Source organism: Azolla caroliniana, unplaced genomic scaffold (assembly GCF_043228905.1).
Source record: "Azolla caroliniana isolate FFs.n. ecotype wild unplaced genomic scaffold, voAzoCaro1.0.p SCAF_2, whole genome shotgun sequence".
NCBI lineage: Eukaryota > Viridiplantae > Streptophyta > Polypodiopsida > Salviniales > Salviniaceae > Azolla > Azolla caroliniana.
The window spans coordinates 2503523-2523448 of record NW_028230437.1 but is presented as its reverse complement, the minus strand read 5'-3'; the positions used below and the strand labels follow the sequence as shown (position 1 = coordinate 2523448).

The 19926-nt window shown below is 37.7% G+C and overlaps 2 protein-coding genes across 2 annotated transcripts; one reads left to right on the top strand and one right to left on the bottom strand.

Moving 5' to 3' along the window:
• Window positions 1–134: 134 nt before the first annotated feature.
• LOC147867072 (pentatricopeptide repeat-containing protein At2g33680-like) lies at window positions 135–3646 on the top strand. Its single transcript, XM_087314759.1, has one exon. It carries the CDS (start codon window positions 478–480, stop codon window positions 3541–3543), a length of 3066 nt encoding a protein of 1021 aa, XP_087170885.1. The 5' UTR covers window positions 135–477; the 3' UTR covers window positions 3544–3646.
• A 2300-nt stretch (window positions 3647–5946) lies between these two features.
• On the bottom strand, window positions 5947–11666 carry LOC147867071 (hsp70-Hsp90 organizing protein-like). Its single transcript, XM_087314758.1, has 9 exons — window positions 11545–11666; window positions 9409–10358; window positions 8973–9261; window positions 8784–8869; window positions 7894–8064; window positions 7748–7800; window positions 7601–7667; window positions 7452–7511; window positions 5947–6411 (listed from the first exon to the last, which is right to left on the bottom strand). Exons 2-9 carry the CDS (start codon window positions 10324–10326, stop codon window positions 6298–6300), a joined length of 1758 nt encoding a protein of 585 aa, XP_087170884.1. The 5' UTR covers window positions 10327–10358; window positions 11545–11666; the 3' UTR covers window positions 5947–6297.
• Window positions 11667–19926: the final 8260 nt, after the last annotated feature.

Here is a 19926-nt window from a genome sequence, read left to right as displayed (position 1 = left end):
CCTCAAATTTGAGTTTGGTGTATTCTCTTTTAGATAAGAGTTAAACATCTTATGGAAATTTACCCAAAAAGAAGCCATCAAAAGTTTGATTAATAGCAAACAAGTATAAGGGAGAGCTCATTTGCATGGGTAATCACAGATTAATCCACGGTTAATTGTGATAATTAGATTGTCAAATTTTAATAAGCCTACATCAATCGAATGCGTCTCAATCTGAGAATTATAGTAATGGAAACTGCCCCTGACTTGTTTGTTTTGTTTTTATTCCCCTGCATCCGCCCTCAGTATTTTCGCAATTTCCTCAAATGCCCCAAATACTTACAGAACCTTGTTTTGGTTCTTCTATGTCGGAGCTCTCGCCATGGATCCTTCCTTCTTCTACTGGTGGAAAAAACGAAGAAAATGTCTTCATCACCGATATATCTGATCTAACAAACAAGAAAACGAAGAAGAAGAAGAAGAAGAAGAAGATAAGCTATGATAAATCCTTCTGTTGAGAACATAGTATGCAATCTTTGTACTGAAAGAAAACCCGTTTTCCGAGCTTTCTTCACTGTCTATGTTCTCAGAAGTGGGCTATCAGGACATAGATTGATAAAGGATAGACTAATCTGCATTTTATTAGACTTCAATGGAAATTTTCCGCAAGATTTGGACACTTTTCTTCATCTGAATGAACATCTAAGGTTCTCTCTTGTATCGGATCTCATCAAATGGGGTGATTTTAAGCATGCTATTGCATTATATAAAGAATTAAGAAAGAAAAATGATTTCATCCTTGACAAGTATGATTTGCTATCATTGGTTAAGGTTTGTACAGAGTTGAAAGATAGGGAAACGAGTTATTCATTGTATGATGATGTCGTTTCTAAGAAAGGTCTACTATCATTTCTTGGTAATGCCATGGTCAATATGTATGCTAAATGTGGTATGCTTAGAACAGCACAAGAAGTATTCGATCAGATTCCTGTTAGAGATGTAGTATCTTGGAACTCATTGATTATAGGATATGCTAGAGATGAAGATGGTGAAAAAGCATTAGACTGTTTAGAATTAATGCAAATTGATGGAGTTTCCCCTGATGCTATCACATACGTCAGTAGCTTGAAAGCTTGTGGTAGCATTGGAGATGTAGAAAAGGGAAGAGAATTAGAAGTGGCTATAGGAAGCAAAGGGTTATTAGTATCTAACCTTATCGTTGGAAATGCATTGATCGATATGTATGCAAGGTGTGGAATGCTGGAAAAAGCTAATGAAGTGTTTGAGAATCTTAAAATCCGAGACATAATTTCATGGAATACAATCATTACTGGATATACCAAACACGAGAAGGCCGAAATGGCATTTAAATGCTTTGAGGAAATGGAACTTGAAGGTTTTAGTCCAAATAGTGTCACTTATGTTTGCATCTTGAAATTGTGTGGGTTGGTGAGAGATATCGATAAAGGTATAGAAGTTCATGATAATATTGTCAGGAAATGGTTAGTAGAAAGAAACCTTATAATCGGCAATGCTTTGATCGATATGTATGCGAAATGTGGTTCTCTTGCAAAGGCAAAAGAAGTCTTTAATATATTGAGAGTACGAGATATTAGTTCATGGAATGCATTGATCTCAGGATATGCTGACCTTGAACAGTTTGACGGAGCTCTTCTTTATTTCAAGGAGATGCGGCTTGCAGGGGTTTCGCCTGATGTTGTTACATACGTTTCTATACTGAAGGCTTGTGGAAGCACTCAAGATGAGCTAATGGGTATCCAAATACATGCTGATGTCTCAAGAAGAGGCTTGGTGTCAATGAATCTTGTACTCGGGAGCACATTAGTGGATATGTATGTTAAATTTGGGCACCTTTTAAAAGCTCGAGAAGTCTTTAATGTGCTTCCAATCCGAGATGTTATCCTTTGGAATACATTAATTGGAGGATATGCTACACATGAGTGTGGAAAGGTGCTTGATTGTTTCAATCAGATGGAACTCGAGGGATTATCTCCAAATTCTATTACATTTGCCCACTGCTTGAAAGCTTGTGGTAGCATTATAAATATGGAGAAAGGCAGGGAGATCCATGGGGAGATCATTAAGAAAGGATTATTAGAAGAAGACCAGATCGTTAGCAACGCATTGATTGGTATGTATGTTAAATGGGGCATGCTTGCAGAGGCACAAGAAGTATTTGATAAGCTTTTAGTTCGAGATGTCGTATCGTGGACTACACTAATCACAGGGTACACCAAACAAAACTTTGGAAAAGAAGCTTTAAAGTGTTTTGAACAAATGCAACTGGAAGGAAATTCTCCAGATATCATTACAATGGCTTGCAGCTTGAATGCTTGTATTAGTGTAGGGGCGGGAAATAAGGGTGAAGAGTACTTTACAGAGATTGCCAAAAATGGGTTATTGGAAAGAGATGTTTTTATAGGATGTGCACTAGTCAATATGTATGCCAAGTGTGGGTTACTTTCAAACGCACAAGATGTGTTTGATAACCTTCCAGTCCGAGACACAGTTTTGTGGAATGCCCTGATCTCAGGATACTCTGCATGTAACCAGGAGAATGAAGCATCAAATTGCTTTGAACACATGCAGATCGAGGGAGTTTCCCCTGACATAACAACATATGCCTGCATCTTGAAACTCTTTGGTAATGTGGGAGCCATACAAAAGGGCCAGAAAATACATCTTCATATTGGAGAAAAGAAACTATTACAGGAAACCAACATTTTTCTCGCCAACACATTGGTTGACATGTATGCAAAATGCGGTTATCTTGCAAAGGCTCAGGAGCTGTTTAACAAGCTTCCAGCCAGAAACATTATCTCATGGAATGCATTAATCACAGGTTATGTGGCACACGAATACAATGAGGACGTATTGAAGTGTTTGGAAAAGATGGAAGTGGAAGGCATTTGCCCAGACAATGTTACATATCTTTGCAGCTTGAAAGCTTGTGGCTTAATTGGAGCTAAAGATAAAGGTACTGAAATATACGGTGAGATTTCAATGAGAGGGCTGTTGGAAAAAGACATACTGGTTGGTAATGCACTAGTAGACATGTATGCAAAATGTGGATCCTTGTTGAAGGCACAGGAATTGTTTGATAAGCTCCCTTGTAGAGATATTTTTTCATGGAATTCTTTGATTTCTGGATATGCACAAACAGGGGAAAGTAAACAAGTTTTTGTTATATTTAATAGAATGAGAGAAGGAGGAAATCAGCCAGACGCAATCACATTTGTTGTTATTCTAAATGTATGTAGTCACTTGGGTTTGATAGCAAAGGGCACAAGGTACTTTGAAGCCATGAGCAAAGACTTTGGTATTGATCCAACTCTTCAGCATCACACTTGCATGATTGATCTTCTTGCCCATGTAGGCCACCTTGATGAAGCTCAATCTGTGCTGAAGAAATTACCATTCTATCCCGATTCTGCAGTATGGCATTCAATACTGAGCGCATGTTGGAAGTCAGGGAATATGGAACTTGGCAAAATAACTTTTGAATATAAATTCAAGGAAAGACAAAATACAATGATTTTTTAACCCCACTAAATATGTCATCTAAAAAAACAGTACGGTTATCCTATTATTTGTTCCAAAAGATGCAACTCCTCGCATGGGAAAGTATACCAATTGGATTTTAGTCTAATGAATACTAAATTGGGCTGTTTGCATTGAATAGCAGTGACTTGCATGTGAAAGCTCTAAAGGAACTCAAACCCAAGATACTCAAACTCAGCCTAAGAGGAAATAATAAAAAGCTTCTATGATACTTGCCATCTCTCTCAGAAAGTAGACGTGAGCATAATAGTTGAGTAATCAACATGTGAGCTTCCAAGGTGTACTTGACATTATCAATTCAAGGTGCATGGAAAACCAAACATATACTATAAGTTATGTCAACTAGTGGAGAAAGAGACATGATGCATGATACAAGCAAAAAGGATTTGAAATGTGATGTGTAAAGATGATAGAAACATTGAGGTTCACGATCTTGTATGGAGATAATGTTAATTGCAATTTGGGAAAGGCTATTATCAAGGAGAGTAAGGAACCAAACACAATGCACAAGTTTTCCTCAAAACCCATGACTTTTGTTGATGTGCAAAGGTGCCCAATTGATGGCTTATGTTTCATCTAGGCTGATTCAAAATTATCATTCTTGATGGCTTATTCTATGTGATTCTGTAGAGGAATTGACAAGAAGAAAGGCCATGTTAGGTTTTAGCTTGGGCATACAAAAAGATCACTTAGATTGGTAGATCCTAATACGAAGCCTATATGAGGTGCCAATGAGCCTCAATTTTGTAGTCTACAAAGAGGTACCTCTCTGCGTCCATCTACACAATATCTAATCATCACATAACTCAAATTGCAGCTTCAAAAATCTTGTGGCTCTCCATAAAGAAGAGAGTTTCAATCCACTCTAGAGTTTGCATGCACTCACAACCAAAGAGAGGAAAGAAAGCATTCTTATTATGGTCAGTAGGATAATGAGTAAAAAGGCTTTCAAGATATTTATTATGAAGGTATTTCCCTCTATGGTCAAAGAAGTATACTCATTATCAAATAAGATACACATGCCTGCATGTGGAAACAAAGGATAAAATGAATTGTGGAGGTGAACATATGCTTCCATTTGGCTTGAAAAATGGGCTACATATGCATCACAAGTTTCTAAACATTTCCCTTCGATTATGGAAATAATAGCTTGCCAGGGTTTGGGATTTATGAAAACTATCATAAAAAATACCTTTTCAAGTGCCAGATATTAAGCATGGTACATTATTTGGATTTGATAATTCTGATCAACAAACGCAAATTGTCACGTGTTCACTAATTACACTAGAATCCTTGATATATAAAGATATATAAAACAGCATTGTTATGTGAACCTTAAGGCCTTTTCTTTGCCTATGCATTCATGGATTATAACCTACTTGACTAAAGATAGACAACATAAAAGAGGAGAATTAGGAACAAATGTTTATGAGGAAGTCTTAAAATATTCTCCTAGTTCTAGAGGGAGCAAATGAGCTGAGTGATGCTCTTTGCCCATTCTAAAACTAGCCATCCATTAACTCCTAAACCTGAATTTGGAGTTCTATCTATATCCACAAGTAGGGTGGTTTGTCATGTAATTGAGTGTTTCCTCATCCAAAAACATATCTTTGCCAAGACATTAATCCACTCACTCATATATACTATTTCTGTAATTTTATGTATATCCTAACCTACACTGGCTTTAAGGTGCAACTTTGTTAGGATTGGACGCTCACAACAATCGAGGGCCTTGCAAGTCTTCATTTCTTCAGCCTTGTGGGAAAGGAAAATAATTGTCATATATAATAATATATCAAAAAAGCCATTAAATAACAAAAAGATTACCTAATCGGTGAAGAAGATTTTATATTGCATCATAGGACAATATTACTTTTGAATCACACCTAATGCAGCCCCTAAAATCTTAACCCAGTAGTTTGTATGTGTGTTTAACACACTACAGAAATCAACGAAATTGATCCCAAATAACCATGATTTGCCAAGTGATAATTGTTGAATGAAATACATGCATAGACATTGAGATACTGTATTCTCACTGATAGGTAGAAATACTTAACAGAAATTATGTTTGAATCTAACAATTCACATGCCTCCAACCTTTTAACTTGTAAACAGGAAGACAATAACATCATCAATACTTCTCATCAATACTTCGGCATGGTGATGCACATTCACTTCAATAGGGTGAATTTCCAAGACCAGATAACAGATTGTCACTTGCACCTTCCAAATGAGTTACAAAGATTGCTTGATTCCCTACACGAGCTTTTATTTTCAATTGATGATATAAAGATTTTCAATGTGTACAACACACTACGGCCTTCACTACAATTACTATTACTTGATAAATAGCATTGTATGCATAAAAACTGTTGCTTTAAATTATGCAAGGATGCATGTCATTTAAAATATAACAAATTACAAAAGCATTAGTCCCTTAAGTTACACTCTCTTACAATCCAAAGAGTTGATTACCTTTCACATGAACGCATAAATTCTCTAGCTCAGTGGCATGAGTGGCAGCCATCAATATATGGTGATCATCGTTAATGTTTATATGTATCAGAGAATATAGTAGACAAGATCCTGAGGGCAAAAATGAAACCAAAAGCCAAAAAACAAGCCCACTTCCTGTGAGAAAAGTGATGAATGACAATATCATGTTGCTTAAATTCTGATCAGCAATTCTGATTATGAGGGCTCTTTGCACAAAAGGCTACCGAACTCATTAGCTTATCGCACTTGAATAATTCCAGCAGCCATTAGCTTCTGAAGTTTAGCCATCACCATCGGACTTTTTGTGTGTTCTTGGGCAGCACGAGGATTCTCTTGAAAATCAGTCAAAACCTGTCAAAAATGAGAAACCATCTACAAATTTGAGAAGACCAAAATCCTCGATATAAGGATACTGTTTTGATCATTGCTTAAAAAGCACCCAATACAGTTCCTTAACATCCAGAGATCTGAACTATTCAACGAACAAATACTATCCATCTGAGGTGGATAGTCCTCATACACTCAATTAAGCTACATGTCCAGCTAATCTCATACAGCGCATTTGTTGAATAAGAAAAAAGAATGGTGTTTGGATGTCATTGATTTCCATTAACCTGTCAGCTATGGCTATTCTTTAGGGTGATTGTTTATAGTCATAGATCTACTAAAAGGCAATGGCTGTAATGTTATATGATTGCACTATATCATGCTATGGTTACCCATAAATGTCTATTAAACAGTCATTTGTAGCCCTTATGAGTTAATAAGGGCATTGAACAGTTTCTCAGACACTATTGAACGGTTTACTCATGTATCATACCAGTCTAGGAACTAATGATGTAGCCTATTAGACGTCCAGATGTGAAGTATGATTTGGATGGATAGGATGTCTGGCATTGCACCCAGCAAATGGCCTCACGATTGGATGGACCCTTTTATCCTTCGGGTATGTCAATAAATGGATATGAGGAGTGTAATGTTTTGACAAACAAACATGTCTCATAAAAAGGCCAACAAAGTTGGATGAAAAGCCAAGGCTGTTCACATGTGAACAGTCAAACCTCGAAAAGGAATTTATATAAATGTGAATCTACTAAAGCATATTCATTCATATATATATATATATATATATATATATATATATATATATATATATATATATAATATATATATATCAATTGAACCTAGCTAAAAGGCTCGCAGTGATACATTGGCGTAAGGCTTCACAGTAAAGGAACCCAAAGTAACCATCACGGAGACATGAGAATATCAATGGTTAACATTATCCACATGCAATTATAGCAGTTAAGATTAGAGTTAAATGTAAGACAATTCCATGACCTTTGACAATAAACAGGTGTGAACATGAAATGCACCATCATTTATACTACCTGACGCATGATAGGATCTGAAAGTATGCTTTGTATCTCAGGATCTTGCAAAGCTTTAGCCTGGTGCATAAACAAAATTATCGGTTTAATAAATATAAACTCCTCTCCTCAATCAAAGATATTCAGTTTAATTTGGAACATTCCTGTACCTGTCTTTCCTTCAACTCATCCTCACTAACAGCTCCTCTATTGGTAGCATTAATTTGCTCAATGCATCTATAATAAGGCATCACTCATCAATCACAGCACATAATATTAAAATCCGTAAGTATAACATTTATGTTTACATGACTCACTTTCGGACACCTTCAATTAATTCCTGATTATTCTCATCATATTTAAGACCAGCCTGTAAAATAGAACATAAACAGATAAACTATCATCATCCCAGAGTACTAGATGGTTCAAAAACTTTGCACAACAAAGTTTAAAAAATCCATACCTGGTAGGTTTCTAAGGCTTTGTTATACTCCTTCATGAAGAATTGTATAGCTCCCTTACGAGCATATCCTCTAACAAAAGTTGGGTCAAGTTCAAGACATTTATCAGCATCTTTCAACCCCTCTGGCAGAGCTCCCAACTTAGTATAACAGGCAGCACGATTGCTGTAAACCTACAAGAGAAAATGTGAATCGGTCAGCCAGTAGAGTTTACCTTAAATGTATATTGCGCTTAATCATAAACATCAAGAGAAAATATCGATGCTTAACTCGACTAATAAATCGTCCTAGAAACAACATCACATCAATATCCCAGTAACAGCACATGAATCTAGCATCTATAACTTTAGTTCTTCAGAATTACCATGTTAACAATTAGTTAAATCAGCATAATACAGAGAAGGCAGACAAATATGTAAAACAATCTAAATTTTGGTTGACAGATGTTAACATAGGGAAGACCTAGATTCATTCAGAATGTCCTTTAATTCTTCAGGATGTGGCACTACATTCATAAATGTATATTGCGCTTAATCATAAACATCAAGAGAAAATATCGATGCTTAACTCGACTAATAAATCGTCCTAGAAACAACATCACATCAATATCCCAGTAACAGCACATGAATCTAGCATCTATAACTTTAGTTCTTCAGAATTACCATGTTAACAATTAGTTAAATCAGCATAATACAGAGAAGGCAGACAAATATGTAAAACAATCTAAATTTTGGTTGACAGATGTTAACATAGGGAAGACCTAGATTCATTCAGAATGTCCTTTAATTCTTCAGGATGTGGCACTACATTCATAGAACTTATGACAATCTGACTTGAATCATTGCCCTATCTAATAATAATTCCCTGAATCCTTAGATATTGAGCGTCTCACCTTGGCATCATTTGGGTTTCTCTTGATAGCTTCTGAATAATGCTTCACTGCTTCCGGATACTTCTGGTCCTTAAAACATTCATTCCCTACAAATCACCATGAAAGTATTAGTCTTTCCAAACATCTAGGTTTTGATCAAAAACATACCAAAGCTGTTTAAGCATCCCCAATAAGCAATCAAAAGCTTACCCAGCTCTCTCTCTTTTTCAGCAATCTCAGGATCGAAGTATTCCTTCTGTTCAAGATCCTTTTTAACTCTCTCAGCTTCATTCCGTTTCTTTAGAGTTTCAGGATTTCTATGTTCAGTAAGAGCTTTGTTGAATGCCTCTATAGCTAAATCATAATCCTTGGAGCATTTTGCCATTTTCACATAAGCAGTTCCCTTTCGTGTTAATGCTTTTGCAATTATCTTATAGTCAGCATGCAGTTCTCGACCCCTTTCTACAGCTTTGTCACAATCCGCAATGCATTCCTCATACTGAACATATAAGAAAAGGATTTATATATTTGCAATGAGCATGCAATGGCATACATAAAAGATAGCCAAATTTATATTTGTTGATAAAAAAATTAAGACACATATATAAGATATAACACAAGTTCAAATTTATTGAAAGATATTAACCTTGCCCATTTCAAGATAAACAGCTGCCCTGTTTGTAATGAATGAAACATCTTCATCATCAAGCTCAATGGCCTTCGTATAATGCTGGATAGCAACTTCGAAGTTCTTCTTCTTATAAGCCGCATTTCCAGACTCTTTCTCTTTCACTGCTTCAGATTTCTGAGCTAGTTTCTCCTTATCACTTCCTGAACCCCCCATAGATTCAGGCTCTGCCTCTTTCTTTGATTCAGTTGCAGAATGGCTGGGAGAAGACGTAGAAGCATTGTTAGAAGGTGGTACTGGACTTTCATACGAGACATCAGGTATATCCTCCGAAACATCTTTCGAGGCAGTCGACAGATTAATTCCTAACAACACACCAAGCGCTTGCATCATCCTTTGGTCTTTCAAGTGCAGATTTAGGAGCCCCGGATTCTTCTGAACATCCTGTATCATTTGCATAAAATCTGGTTGTTGAAGGTATGCACGAGTTTTCGGATCTTGGGAGAGCTTTACCCAGAGATCAGGTCCAGAGAAAATATCTCCAAAAGGAGATGCACCTCCTCCAGGAAACCCACGAGGTTTAGATTTAGCTGCCTGTGCATCAGATAGACCAGACTTAAGAGCCTCATTATTAGGATCATGTTCTAAACCTTTACGATATGCTGACACTGCATCATCATGCCTCTTCAGCCCAATATAGGCTGCCCCGAGCCTACTATATCCTTTGGGCCAATCAGGTTTCAATTCCACAGTTTTATTCGCATCTGCCAATGCCTCTTCATATTTGTGAAGTGAAGCATAAGATGCTGAGCGATTGGAGTATAGTACGTGATTGGAAGGAGCTGAGTCTATGGCCTCAGAAAAATGTGTAATGGCTTCTTCGAATTTCCCAGCTGAAAAAGCTGCATTTCCCTTCGCCTTAGCTTCATCTGCCATGATTTTTGGTGATGAGTTCTATCTACAAAAATCTGAAATTGGAAAAAGTAACATGTGATTAAATATGAAGAGTATATATGTAATCAAGATGTTGTTGAATTCATAGAACTTGCACTTGTGAAATTTTCATCTTTTACAAAATGCACATGCTTAGGCAAGTAGAGACAGAGAGAGCTGCTATAGCTTTGAGTATGAACGCTGGCACAAGATGAATCTCAAATGTGAATTTCTGCATTTTCATTAAAGCAATACAAAAGAGAAGAAAACGCCTTCCCAAAGATCATTAAAGAAAAATCCTATTGGTGGGATTTCCGCTATTTCAGGGAGCAAGAAAGCCCCTTCCAGAAGCTAATTGCAGAGGACAAAGCTGAGTTTTAGTAGATTTCCACTTTTCAAGGGGAACTTGAAAGGGGTTTTTTTTTTCTAGAAGAAAGGTATTATTGGTATTAAATTATCAAATTCGAGCAGAACAGGATGTTAAGATTTGGAATCTCAATAAAATTCCAACTTTTACAGGAATATAGAAAAGAAAATTCCTTCCTTAAACAATTTCATATTTCATTACTACATAGATGGAAGGAAACTCCCTTCGTCGACCCCCTTTCTTCTTAAAAAATGGATTCTTACATTCATATATGAAGTGAATAGACTTCAAGGACCCTCGTTCTAGCATTTCCATGAAGGTAAGAAAACAACTTCCTCAAGCTCATCATTCTATCATATAATGAAAAGAAAATCATGCCCCCACGGTTAGATTTGAAATAAAAATGGTCTGCGTCCCAATGATGTTTTCGGTTTCACTATAGAAGGATCTTCTCAGTGAATTTTCTCCTTGTAAAAACACGAAGACAAGATCATCTCTGTTGGATCAGAATTATGCGAGACAATGAGACAGATAATTCAAAAATATGGTATACAGTGAGAAAAAACTCGGATATCAACAATCGGAGAAGAGGACCTGTTTACCACAAAATAAATGAAACAACGAAGACAAAAAACAAAATACAGTCTTTACGTCGACAACTCAATCCCATAGTTCTTACTACGCAAATAGACACATCGAAGCAGAAAGGTAGACAGAGATCTCAATCAACGGACATTACTTCGCAACCACACACGAGAGCAACACCGCAGAGATAAACAGACAGCTGCAGGAAGGCAAGACAGAGATCTGAATACTACAGAGAATTATCCTAGAACAGACGGGAAGAGACTTACTTGGAGAGGAGAAAGAAGCAGGTTGCTGTCTTGCGATGGCGATGGCGATGGCGATGGCGATGGCGAGCTCAGTGTGGGACTCAGACAGAGCGAGAGAGACACTCACACACAGACACAGACTTTCTAGAACCTTCTTCTCTTCTTTCTTTCTTCTCTTCTTCTTCCTCTTCTTCTTCTTCGGTTTTGCGTTCACACCTGGCCGGACACTCATATCTTTGTTGCCCTAGCAAAAACCCTATCGACCCCGGTCACTAGACACTTTGACACTCCCACACCCAGACGCATGTGTGCCTGGTCAGACATATGCACTCGGCCGATTTTCCCACTACCGTTCAACCTCGGTTTTTCCTTCTTCTTTGGAGACACCGATAGGAAATCCCTTTCGTGAACCAATAGTAGCGTAGCACCTAGGAATCTACAACGGTTCAGTTTCAGCCTAACCGGTTTGGCCTTGTCCAAACCAAATCGGTTAAGCGTTAACCGGTTTGGGAGTTTTAAAACTTGAACCGAACATGTTTAAGCAAACCTATTGAGCCTTAACCAATTCAGTTCGGCTTGAGCCATCCCAAAGAGAGCTAAAATCGGTAAAGGAAGGTCATGCCGGAATCGAGCACTATCAAACTGCCAAACCATTTAAAACGGATTAATAGCTTGGTTCAGGCTTGAGCTAAGCCATTGCTATTAGCACCCTCTGTTGTTGCGGCTCATGGGAGGGACTTTTGTCTATATCCCCGCCAAACTTGGTCCCTTTCATGAATACATATTTGGCACCTTCGTATGGAACGATGCTCGACAAACCCTGTTTCATCTGTTGAATTTGCCTTCCTCACGAGGCAAATAAAAAAGCCACATGAGTTTATGGAAATTTAGCTAATAATTCTTAAATACTCATGCCATATCTAGTTCTCCTTATTAGCACTCTAGATTTTTTATACATACAAAATCTTTCTTTACTCATTTGTGTTCTTGCATGCAATAATAGAATTTATGACTCACACAACATAGACGTTTAGAAGATCTTAGGAAGTTTACATCTATTCTTTTACATTTAACATATTGGGTAACTTTTCTCGATAATTTTTCTACTCTTACTTCTCAAGACAAAAAATAATGATACAACTATGTAAGAAGCAAACATATGTATTGATTGGTATGTCCTAAATTCTAATGATAGGGACTCGGTCAACTTAGCTTGGGAGCCTATACATACAAATAGAAAGACAAATGATGTTTTAGGAATTTTTCCTTTATTAATCTATTGAATGCTACTTTCTATGCAAATAATGACAGAAATGACGAGGATAGCACGCATTCTAAGTAATGTCATATGAAATTTACAATACTCTTGGTGGGGATATTGAAGATATCCACTTCTTTCAATACAAGTATCTATTATCCAACATTGAGATTTTGTGAGTAATGTACAATTTCATGAGATGTGAATATTTAAACCATGTTAATCTTATTGGAATGACATATTTCTAATATGTTAAAGTTCAATCACATTCTAAAAATGTTGTTAACCATCCAAAAGCACAAATATAACATATGTTTATAAATTTGCATAATATTGTGGTGTGCATGTGTGCCTTTGTGCCACCCTTTCAGGACACCCTTTTTAGGATGCATGTACCTAAGCTGACCCACCCTTTTAGCACACCCTTTTTAGCTAAGCCAACCCAAATGGGTACCTTTATATGAACTATAAATTGAGTAAGAAGTACAAAGCTAACTAGGCTGGTTTTGATCTCTTATGTGCATATAACATATTGGTGGAGATGTCGGGTACTAGTCCCCCACGTCCAAGTATCCACCTCTACCCCCTTACCTTAGGTTGCCCACTAACTTCTTGTCCCACACGTTTCTCCAATCCCCTTCCCACACAATTGCCCTCATGTCCCCCACCTCAACCAAGTCCAAGAGGCCCTCAGTCCACAGGAGGGATTGATCTTTATCCGCCTATAGCCCTCCTGTCCCCCACTTCAGCCAAGCCCAAGCGGCCCTCAGTCCACAGGAGCGATTGATCTTTATCCGCCTATAGCCCTCCTGTCCCCCATTTCAGCCAAGTCCAAGCGACCCTCAGTCCACAGGAGCGATTGATCTTTATCTGCCTATAGCCCTCCTGTCCCCCACTTCAACCAAATCCAAGCGGCCCTCAGTCCACAGGAGCGATTGATCTTTATCCGCCTATAGCCCTCCTGTCCCCCACTTCAGCCAAGTCCAAGTGACCCTCAGTCCACACGAGCGATTGATCTATATCTGCCTATAGCCCTCCTGTCCCCCACCTTAGCCAAGTCCAAGTGGCCCTCAGTCCACAGGAGCAATTGATCTTTATCGACCGATTGTTAGCTCGTACATGATAGCCCTCTTGTCCCCACCTTGGCCAAGTCCAAGTGACCCTTAGTCCACAAGAGTGATTGATCTTTATCCACCGATTGCTAGCTCGTTTTCCGTCACTAGCACCATCCAACTATCAGGGTCAACACTTCCACGAGGATGTTCTCAACGTCGTTGCAGCTCAACTCGGTGTCCAACTGATGTTTACGTCCCCATACCATCCTCTGACAAATGGCATCACTGAACACCTCAACAAGACCCTCAAGTAGGAGGTTGCCGCACAAATCAGCCCTTTTCGAGCACTCTATGGGCGTGATCCTCACCTCCCACCAAAATCGTCCATTGACGTCCATTCCAAACCTGCCAACATGTCACCCTAGGCCCATCTTCTGACCCTCGTCCTTTCCCCATGTTGTAAACCTCCTTGTTTCTCTCAGGGGGGAAATGTGGTGTGCATGTGTGCCTTTATGCCACCCTTTTTAGGATGCATGTACGTAAGTCGACCCACCCTTTTAGTACACCCTTTTTAGCTAAGCCAACCCAAATGGGTACCTTTGTATGAACTATAAATTGAGTAAGAAGTGGTATGTACTCAAATATCCATATAACACTATAGAAAGCTAATGTAATTCACTCCCCAAATATTTATTAAGTGCATAAACTCCCATAATATTATAGAAGAGAGCAACATTGATTTCTGAATTTTCAAGTGTTTAGGGTAAATTAAATTTTAGTTGTGCAATATTAATGGTATTGAGGAGAACTTATAAGTCATGAAAAAATAAAATGGTATGTACATAATGCATATATTTTTGATGTGTTATTCATCTCTAGATCATAACAATAATAATTGTTAATTGCTACTAACGATCTACGTGTATATATTAGATTATAATCATTATATAATCATGCACGTGCCATATCAATTATGGCATTTATCATGCTTCATTTTAGATTAACACTTTACATAGTTACTTGTTTTCGAACGAAAGGTGTATCTCCCCCCAACCTATGCATTTCGTGGGTAAAATTTCTCAATTTGAACCCTATGATTCTATTACAATGTTTTTACGTATGATGTGACTTTTTCTAAGCCCTTAGATGGATGAAAGAGTGCCAAATCATACAATCGTTCCCATCCCCTTACTACAAGGGTAGGTTTTACACACATGTCCCTGAGGATGCGAGTTGAAGTTGTGTTGTTACGTTTTATATCTCAACATTGGCATGTGAGTTGCAAGCATTTGCATTGGCTTACAAATTTCTATAGTAAAAAGACCATATTGCTTGGAAGCATGTCACTGTTGAGAATGCTCATCGTTGATGAACTCCATGACCAATTTGGATATGTTGATATGGGTACATTTGGCATAACATGTTCTTTGCTTGTGTTATCATATGTAAAGATTAATTTGAGCACAACATGTAAGACTAGAATTTTGGAGTTGCTCAAATGGCAAGTCAATATCTAGTTCTTTTAGATTTTAATCTATGTAGACTCAAAGACATGTTTCAATGGCTTTATCTTAAAATCGACAAAAAACATTAAAAGACAGCCTCAAGCATTTGTGCACATTAAATTTTTCCATGTTGAAGATGTTAAATCTTTAATAACTTGATTTTGACGAATATTAAGGATTTTCAAAAGATGAACCAAAACATCATCTCATCTTGATTCTTGGGGGAAAGATTGGAACTTTATTTTGACATGTTTCTCTCTTTAAAATTTAAATGACAAGTGTTTGGTAGGTGAGCATTTACCAATGTATGATAAAAAGGTGCCCTCAATTCACGCTAAAACATGTTGTGATTACATATTTATAACGGGAACAATTTCCAATAGAAGGAAACAAATTTCACATTTCTAGAAATTTCTCTTGTTTTCTCAAAATATTATACCTTTTCATGCTTGAAAGGAACTCAATGATTATTAAATACAATAAAATTGCAACTGGGGCTTAAAAATGCAACATATTCAACCCACTAGTGTTGGAAAGTAAACGTATAAATCCATTTGAAAAGAAATTTTTTAACCAAATGATGATGCTTCGAGATGGCGAGAAACCCGATGGGTAGATGTCGGATTCCTCTCAGTTGTAGGTGCTTATTGTAGGATGAAATATGCATATTTCCTCAAAGAGAATGTCGAAAGTCATAGAATATCTATAATGTTGCATTAGACAATGGAAAAGGAATCAAACCTGAAGTTCATTTTTCTTCAAATTGACTAAGCATGACAACTTTTGGAAGAGTTCAATGACTACATAGCTTTAGTAGGAATTCAAACATAGAAAACAAAGTAGCGAAACATTGGAATCAATCAATTGTCAAGATGGCCTCAGAGTAGAACTTTACAATCAGTATTAGGACGAGGTGGTTAGCACCACAACCTAGATCCATAACCAAGTTTCCACTTTAAGCAACGGAGAAGATGACTACTTTGGAGGCCTAAAACATCTTTCCATATATTCGGCAAGTGGTATGTGCATATAGCTACCGAGTCCAAGACAAAGTGAAAGGAAGGTGTGCATGTTCATTGGATATGACCCCGATAGTAATGGCTACATATTCTATTATCCGATCAGAAAGAAGATTATACCTAGCCACCAAGCCAAGATGTGGAATTCAATGAAGCCTTTCAATTTTATTGGTTCCACATACATAGGATGGGATATTTGATACACAAAAAACTGGGGAAACGAGCAAGGGCTAGAGGATCAAGTGAGTCATGAACAACCTAATCATGATGAAGATGGAATAGTACTACCCGTAGGTGGGTAATTGTCTCCCCATCACTTAGATCGAGATCAAAGATGGAAGATCATATAAAAGGTCATAAAATGTAAGGGATGATAAAGGAGCAAATGCACGAGAGGGCATGCAAGGAACCAAAATAAAAAGCATGCACCTATGTTAGCCATTATGAAGATGATAAGGAGATAATAAGAAGCAATAAAGAACATGAGGTAGAACATGTCTTTTGTCACCAACAAAGGGCCTAATATGGGTGATGAAAGGATTCATCGAGAATGTTGAGAGACAAGCTCAACATGGGCCGAATCGGCTAAAGATGTCGAGAGTCGAATCGGTTGAAGACTAATCGACTAGGCCCGAATCGACTGAAGAAGCCGAGAGCCGAGAGTTGAATCTAATAGAGTTCAATTCAGATATGCCGAGTCGGATGGACTCCGGTAGGCCGTTGGATGCCTATATTCATATTTTAGTAAATAGGAATATTATAGGCAGAATTAGTGTTAGGCTCATTTATGAGCATTCAAGTACCGATGGTACTTGTGTCAGCCCACTTGCTAGGGCTTGTATAAAAAGTGCTCATTGAGCACGGTGTATGTACAAAGTATTTATTATTATTGAATACGAGTTTTGTTGTCAGCTCTCTCTCTCCAAACAACAAAATCGTTTCTCTTCTTCGTCTTTCTGCTACCAATGTTTTGGGCAGCCAAATCATAATGAATCTTCAACGAACAATTGATCCTCCCCACGTATGAGCGAAAATGCAACACGCACGATAGTAAACCCTAAACCCTAAGAAAGGAAAGCCATGTGAAAATCCCAGTCTAGCATGAGACATGATTCACACGATGACAGTTCTCCAACGAGAAATGATTTGAAAGCACCGCCAAGCCAAGCCACGTGGATAATCTCAAGTTCTCAACAATCTATGAGTCAATCCGTGGGCAAATGGACCATCTTGACAAGCCACGAGGTCAATATGTCGTGAGTTGCCATGTAGGCAGGCTCGACGTTGGAGGAGCAATGGGAAGCGAACAAGCTGCTGTTTTTCTGCACATAAAGCAAGAGAGCAACACATAGAAAAACAAGAGAGCACAAAAAGAAGACACAACAAATGTTTTGGCGGGCACAAAAGAAAACCCTCATATTATTAACTTATATACCTAGTGATAAATAGTGAGAATTACCTTTTTGGCCTTTCTTACTATCTATCAATCTCCCACTAAAGGCCAAACAAGGGATCAACAAAGTTGATGGGAAGATTGCACAAGACCTACACATCCTACTTGATGAATATGTTACATAATATACAAAAACAGTGTGTAACCTGAACACTTAAGTAATTCCCACCAAGTGACAACAATGCTCTAACATATCACGCGGTAGAGCTTTGGTCAATGCATCTGCGACATTTTCTTGAGAGACAACTTTCTCAAGACTGATGTAGCCAACAGTTATGCATTCTCGAATGAAGTGATATCGCACTCCAATGTGTTTGGTCTTTGCATGGTATACTGGGTTTTTTGCCAATGCAATGGCACTCTGACTATCACAAAACAATATGGGTATAAGTTTAGGTATGCCCATGTCACAAGCTAATCTGGACAACCATACGACTTTCTTGCATGTTTCACTAGCTGCAACATACTCTGCTTTTGTAGTGGATAGAGCAATACATTATTGGAGTCGAGATCTCCAAGATATGGCACCTCCCATAAACTGAAAAATGTACCCTGAAGTGGATTTTCTGTTGTCAAAACAACCAGCATAATCAGAGTCTGTATATCCATTAATGGATACATTTCCGCCACCTAAACATAAACACTTATTCTTAGTGCCACACGAATATCTTAATATCAGTTTAACTACCTCCCAATGTTTTTTACCAAGGTTTGACAAAAATTTGCTCACAGCTCCCACTGCAAATGCAATGTTTGGCCTAGTCGCTATCATAGCGTACATAAGACTACCAACAACAGACTAGTAAGGGAATTTACTCATGAACTCCTTTTCATGATCAGATTAGGGGTAGTCATCTTTGCTCAATTTAACATGCATAGATAATGGACTGCTCAAAGGCTTTGCATTCTCCATATTAAACCTCTTGAGTATTTTGCATACATACCCAGATTGAGGCAGATAAATACATCCATTACCCCTATCCCGAGTAATACACATTCCAAGGATGTGTTTAGCATTTCCCAAATCATTCATATCAAAGGTTTGACTCAAATTTTTCTTTAGTTTGGACAACTCATCCTTGTTCTTACCGACGATGAGCATGTCATCTGCATAGAGTATCAAAATCAATACGAGTCATCTATACATTTCTTCGTATATAAGCATTAGTCTTCATTACTCCTAGCATAACTTTGGGACCTCATAAAAGTATTGAATTTTTTATATCATTTTCGTGGTGATTGCTTAAGAACATATAAACTTTTCTTAAGTTTACATACCAAAGGCATTTTCCCATAAACTTCAAAACCCTTTGGTTGCTCCATATAGATCTCTTCATCAAGGTCTCCATGCAAAGAAGTAGTCTTTACATCCATTTGAAATAAATCAAGATCATTCTTGGCAACCAATGCAAGCATCATGCGTAACATAGTCATCATGACTACAAGAGAGAAGATTTCATCGAAATTGACTCCTTGTTCTTGTTTAAAACCTTTTGCCACAATGCGAGCTTTATACTTGGGATGAACACTATCAGATGTGTATTTGTATTTATACACCCATTTACATGGTAATGCTTTCTTACCTTTTGGCAAAGGCACTAAATCCCAAGTTCCATTCTTATGGATACTATCCAACTCATTTTGCATAACTTGTTTCCACTTAGCATGATTGTAGACATATATGGCTTCATTATAACATGAAGGCTCACCGACATATGATAGCATTACATAATCATCAAATTTACTAGGTGCTTTGGAGACACGTGTGGATCTCCTCAATGATTCCTGAACCTAAATACCATCAGGTTGTGCATGAGAAACATCATTCTAAGCATATTTTTGCTGAAAATCATCATTTTGCACATCATTGTGTCGGGCATCATCATATTGACCAATAAGAGTTTTTCGTACCAACCACATGTAGAAGCATCAACATTGATAAGATTTTTCTGTTTTACATCAACAGAAGGCATAATATCTTTAAACACAACCTTTCTCACTTCTACCTCCTTTACAGACTGTTTATACATTTTGTTCTCATAAAAAGCAACATCACTACTTCTGACCACGGTACGTGTGTCAAGGTCCCATAAGCGATATCCAAACTGCCCAT

Excerpts from the sequence above, each read along its gene's own strand:
- LOC147867072 (XM_087314759.1), top strand. The coding sequence starts at position 478 with ATGATAAATCCTTCTGTTGAGAACATAGTATGCAATCTTTGTACTGAA.
- LOC147867071 (XM_087314758.1), bottom strand. The coding sequence starts at position 10,326 with ATGGCAGATGAAGCTAAGGCGAAGGGAAATGCAGCTTTTTCAGCTGGG. Across the intron at positions 8,870-8,972 it reads TGAAAAAGAGAGAGAGCTGG|GGAATGAATGTTTTAAGGAC; the intron begins GTAAGCTTTTGA and ends GGTGATTTGTAG. Across the intron at positions 7,801-7,893 it reads AAGCCTTAGAAACCTACCAG|GCTGGTCTTAAATATGATGA; the intron begins GTATGGATTTTT and ends TCTATTTTACAG.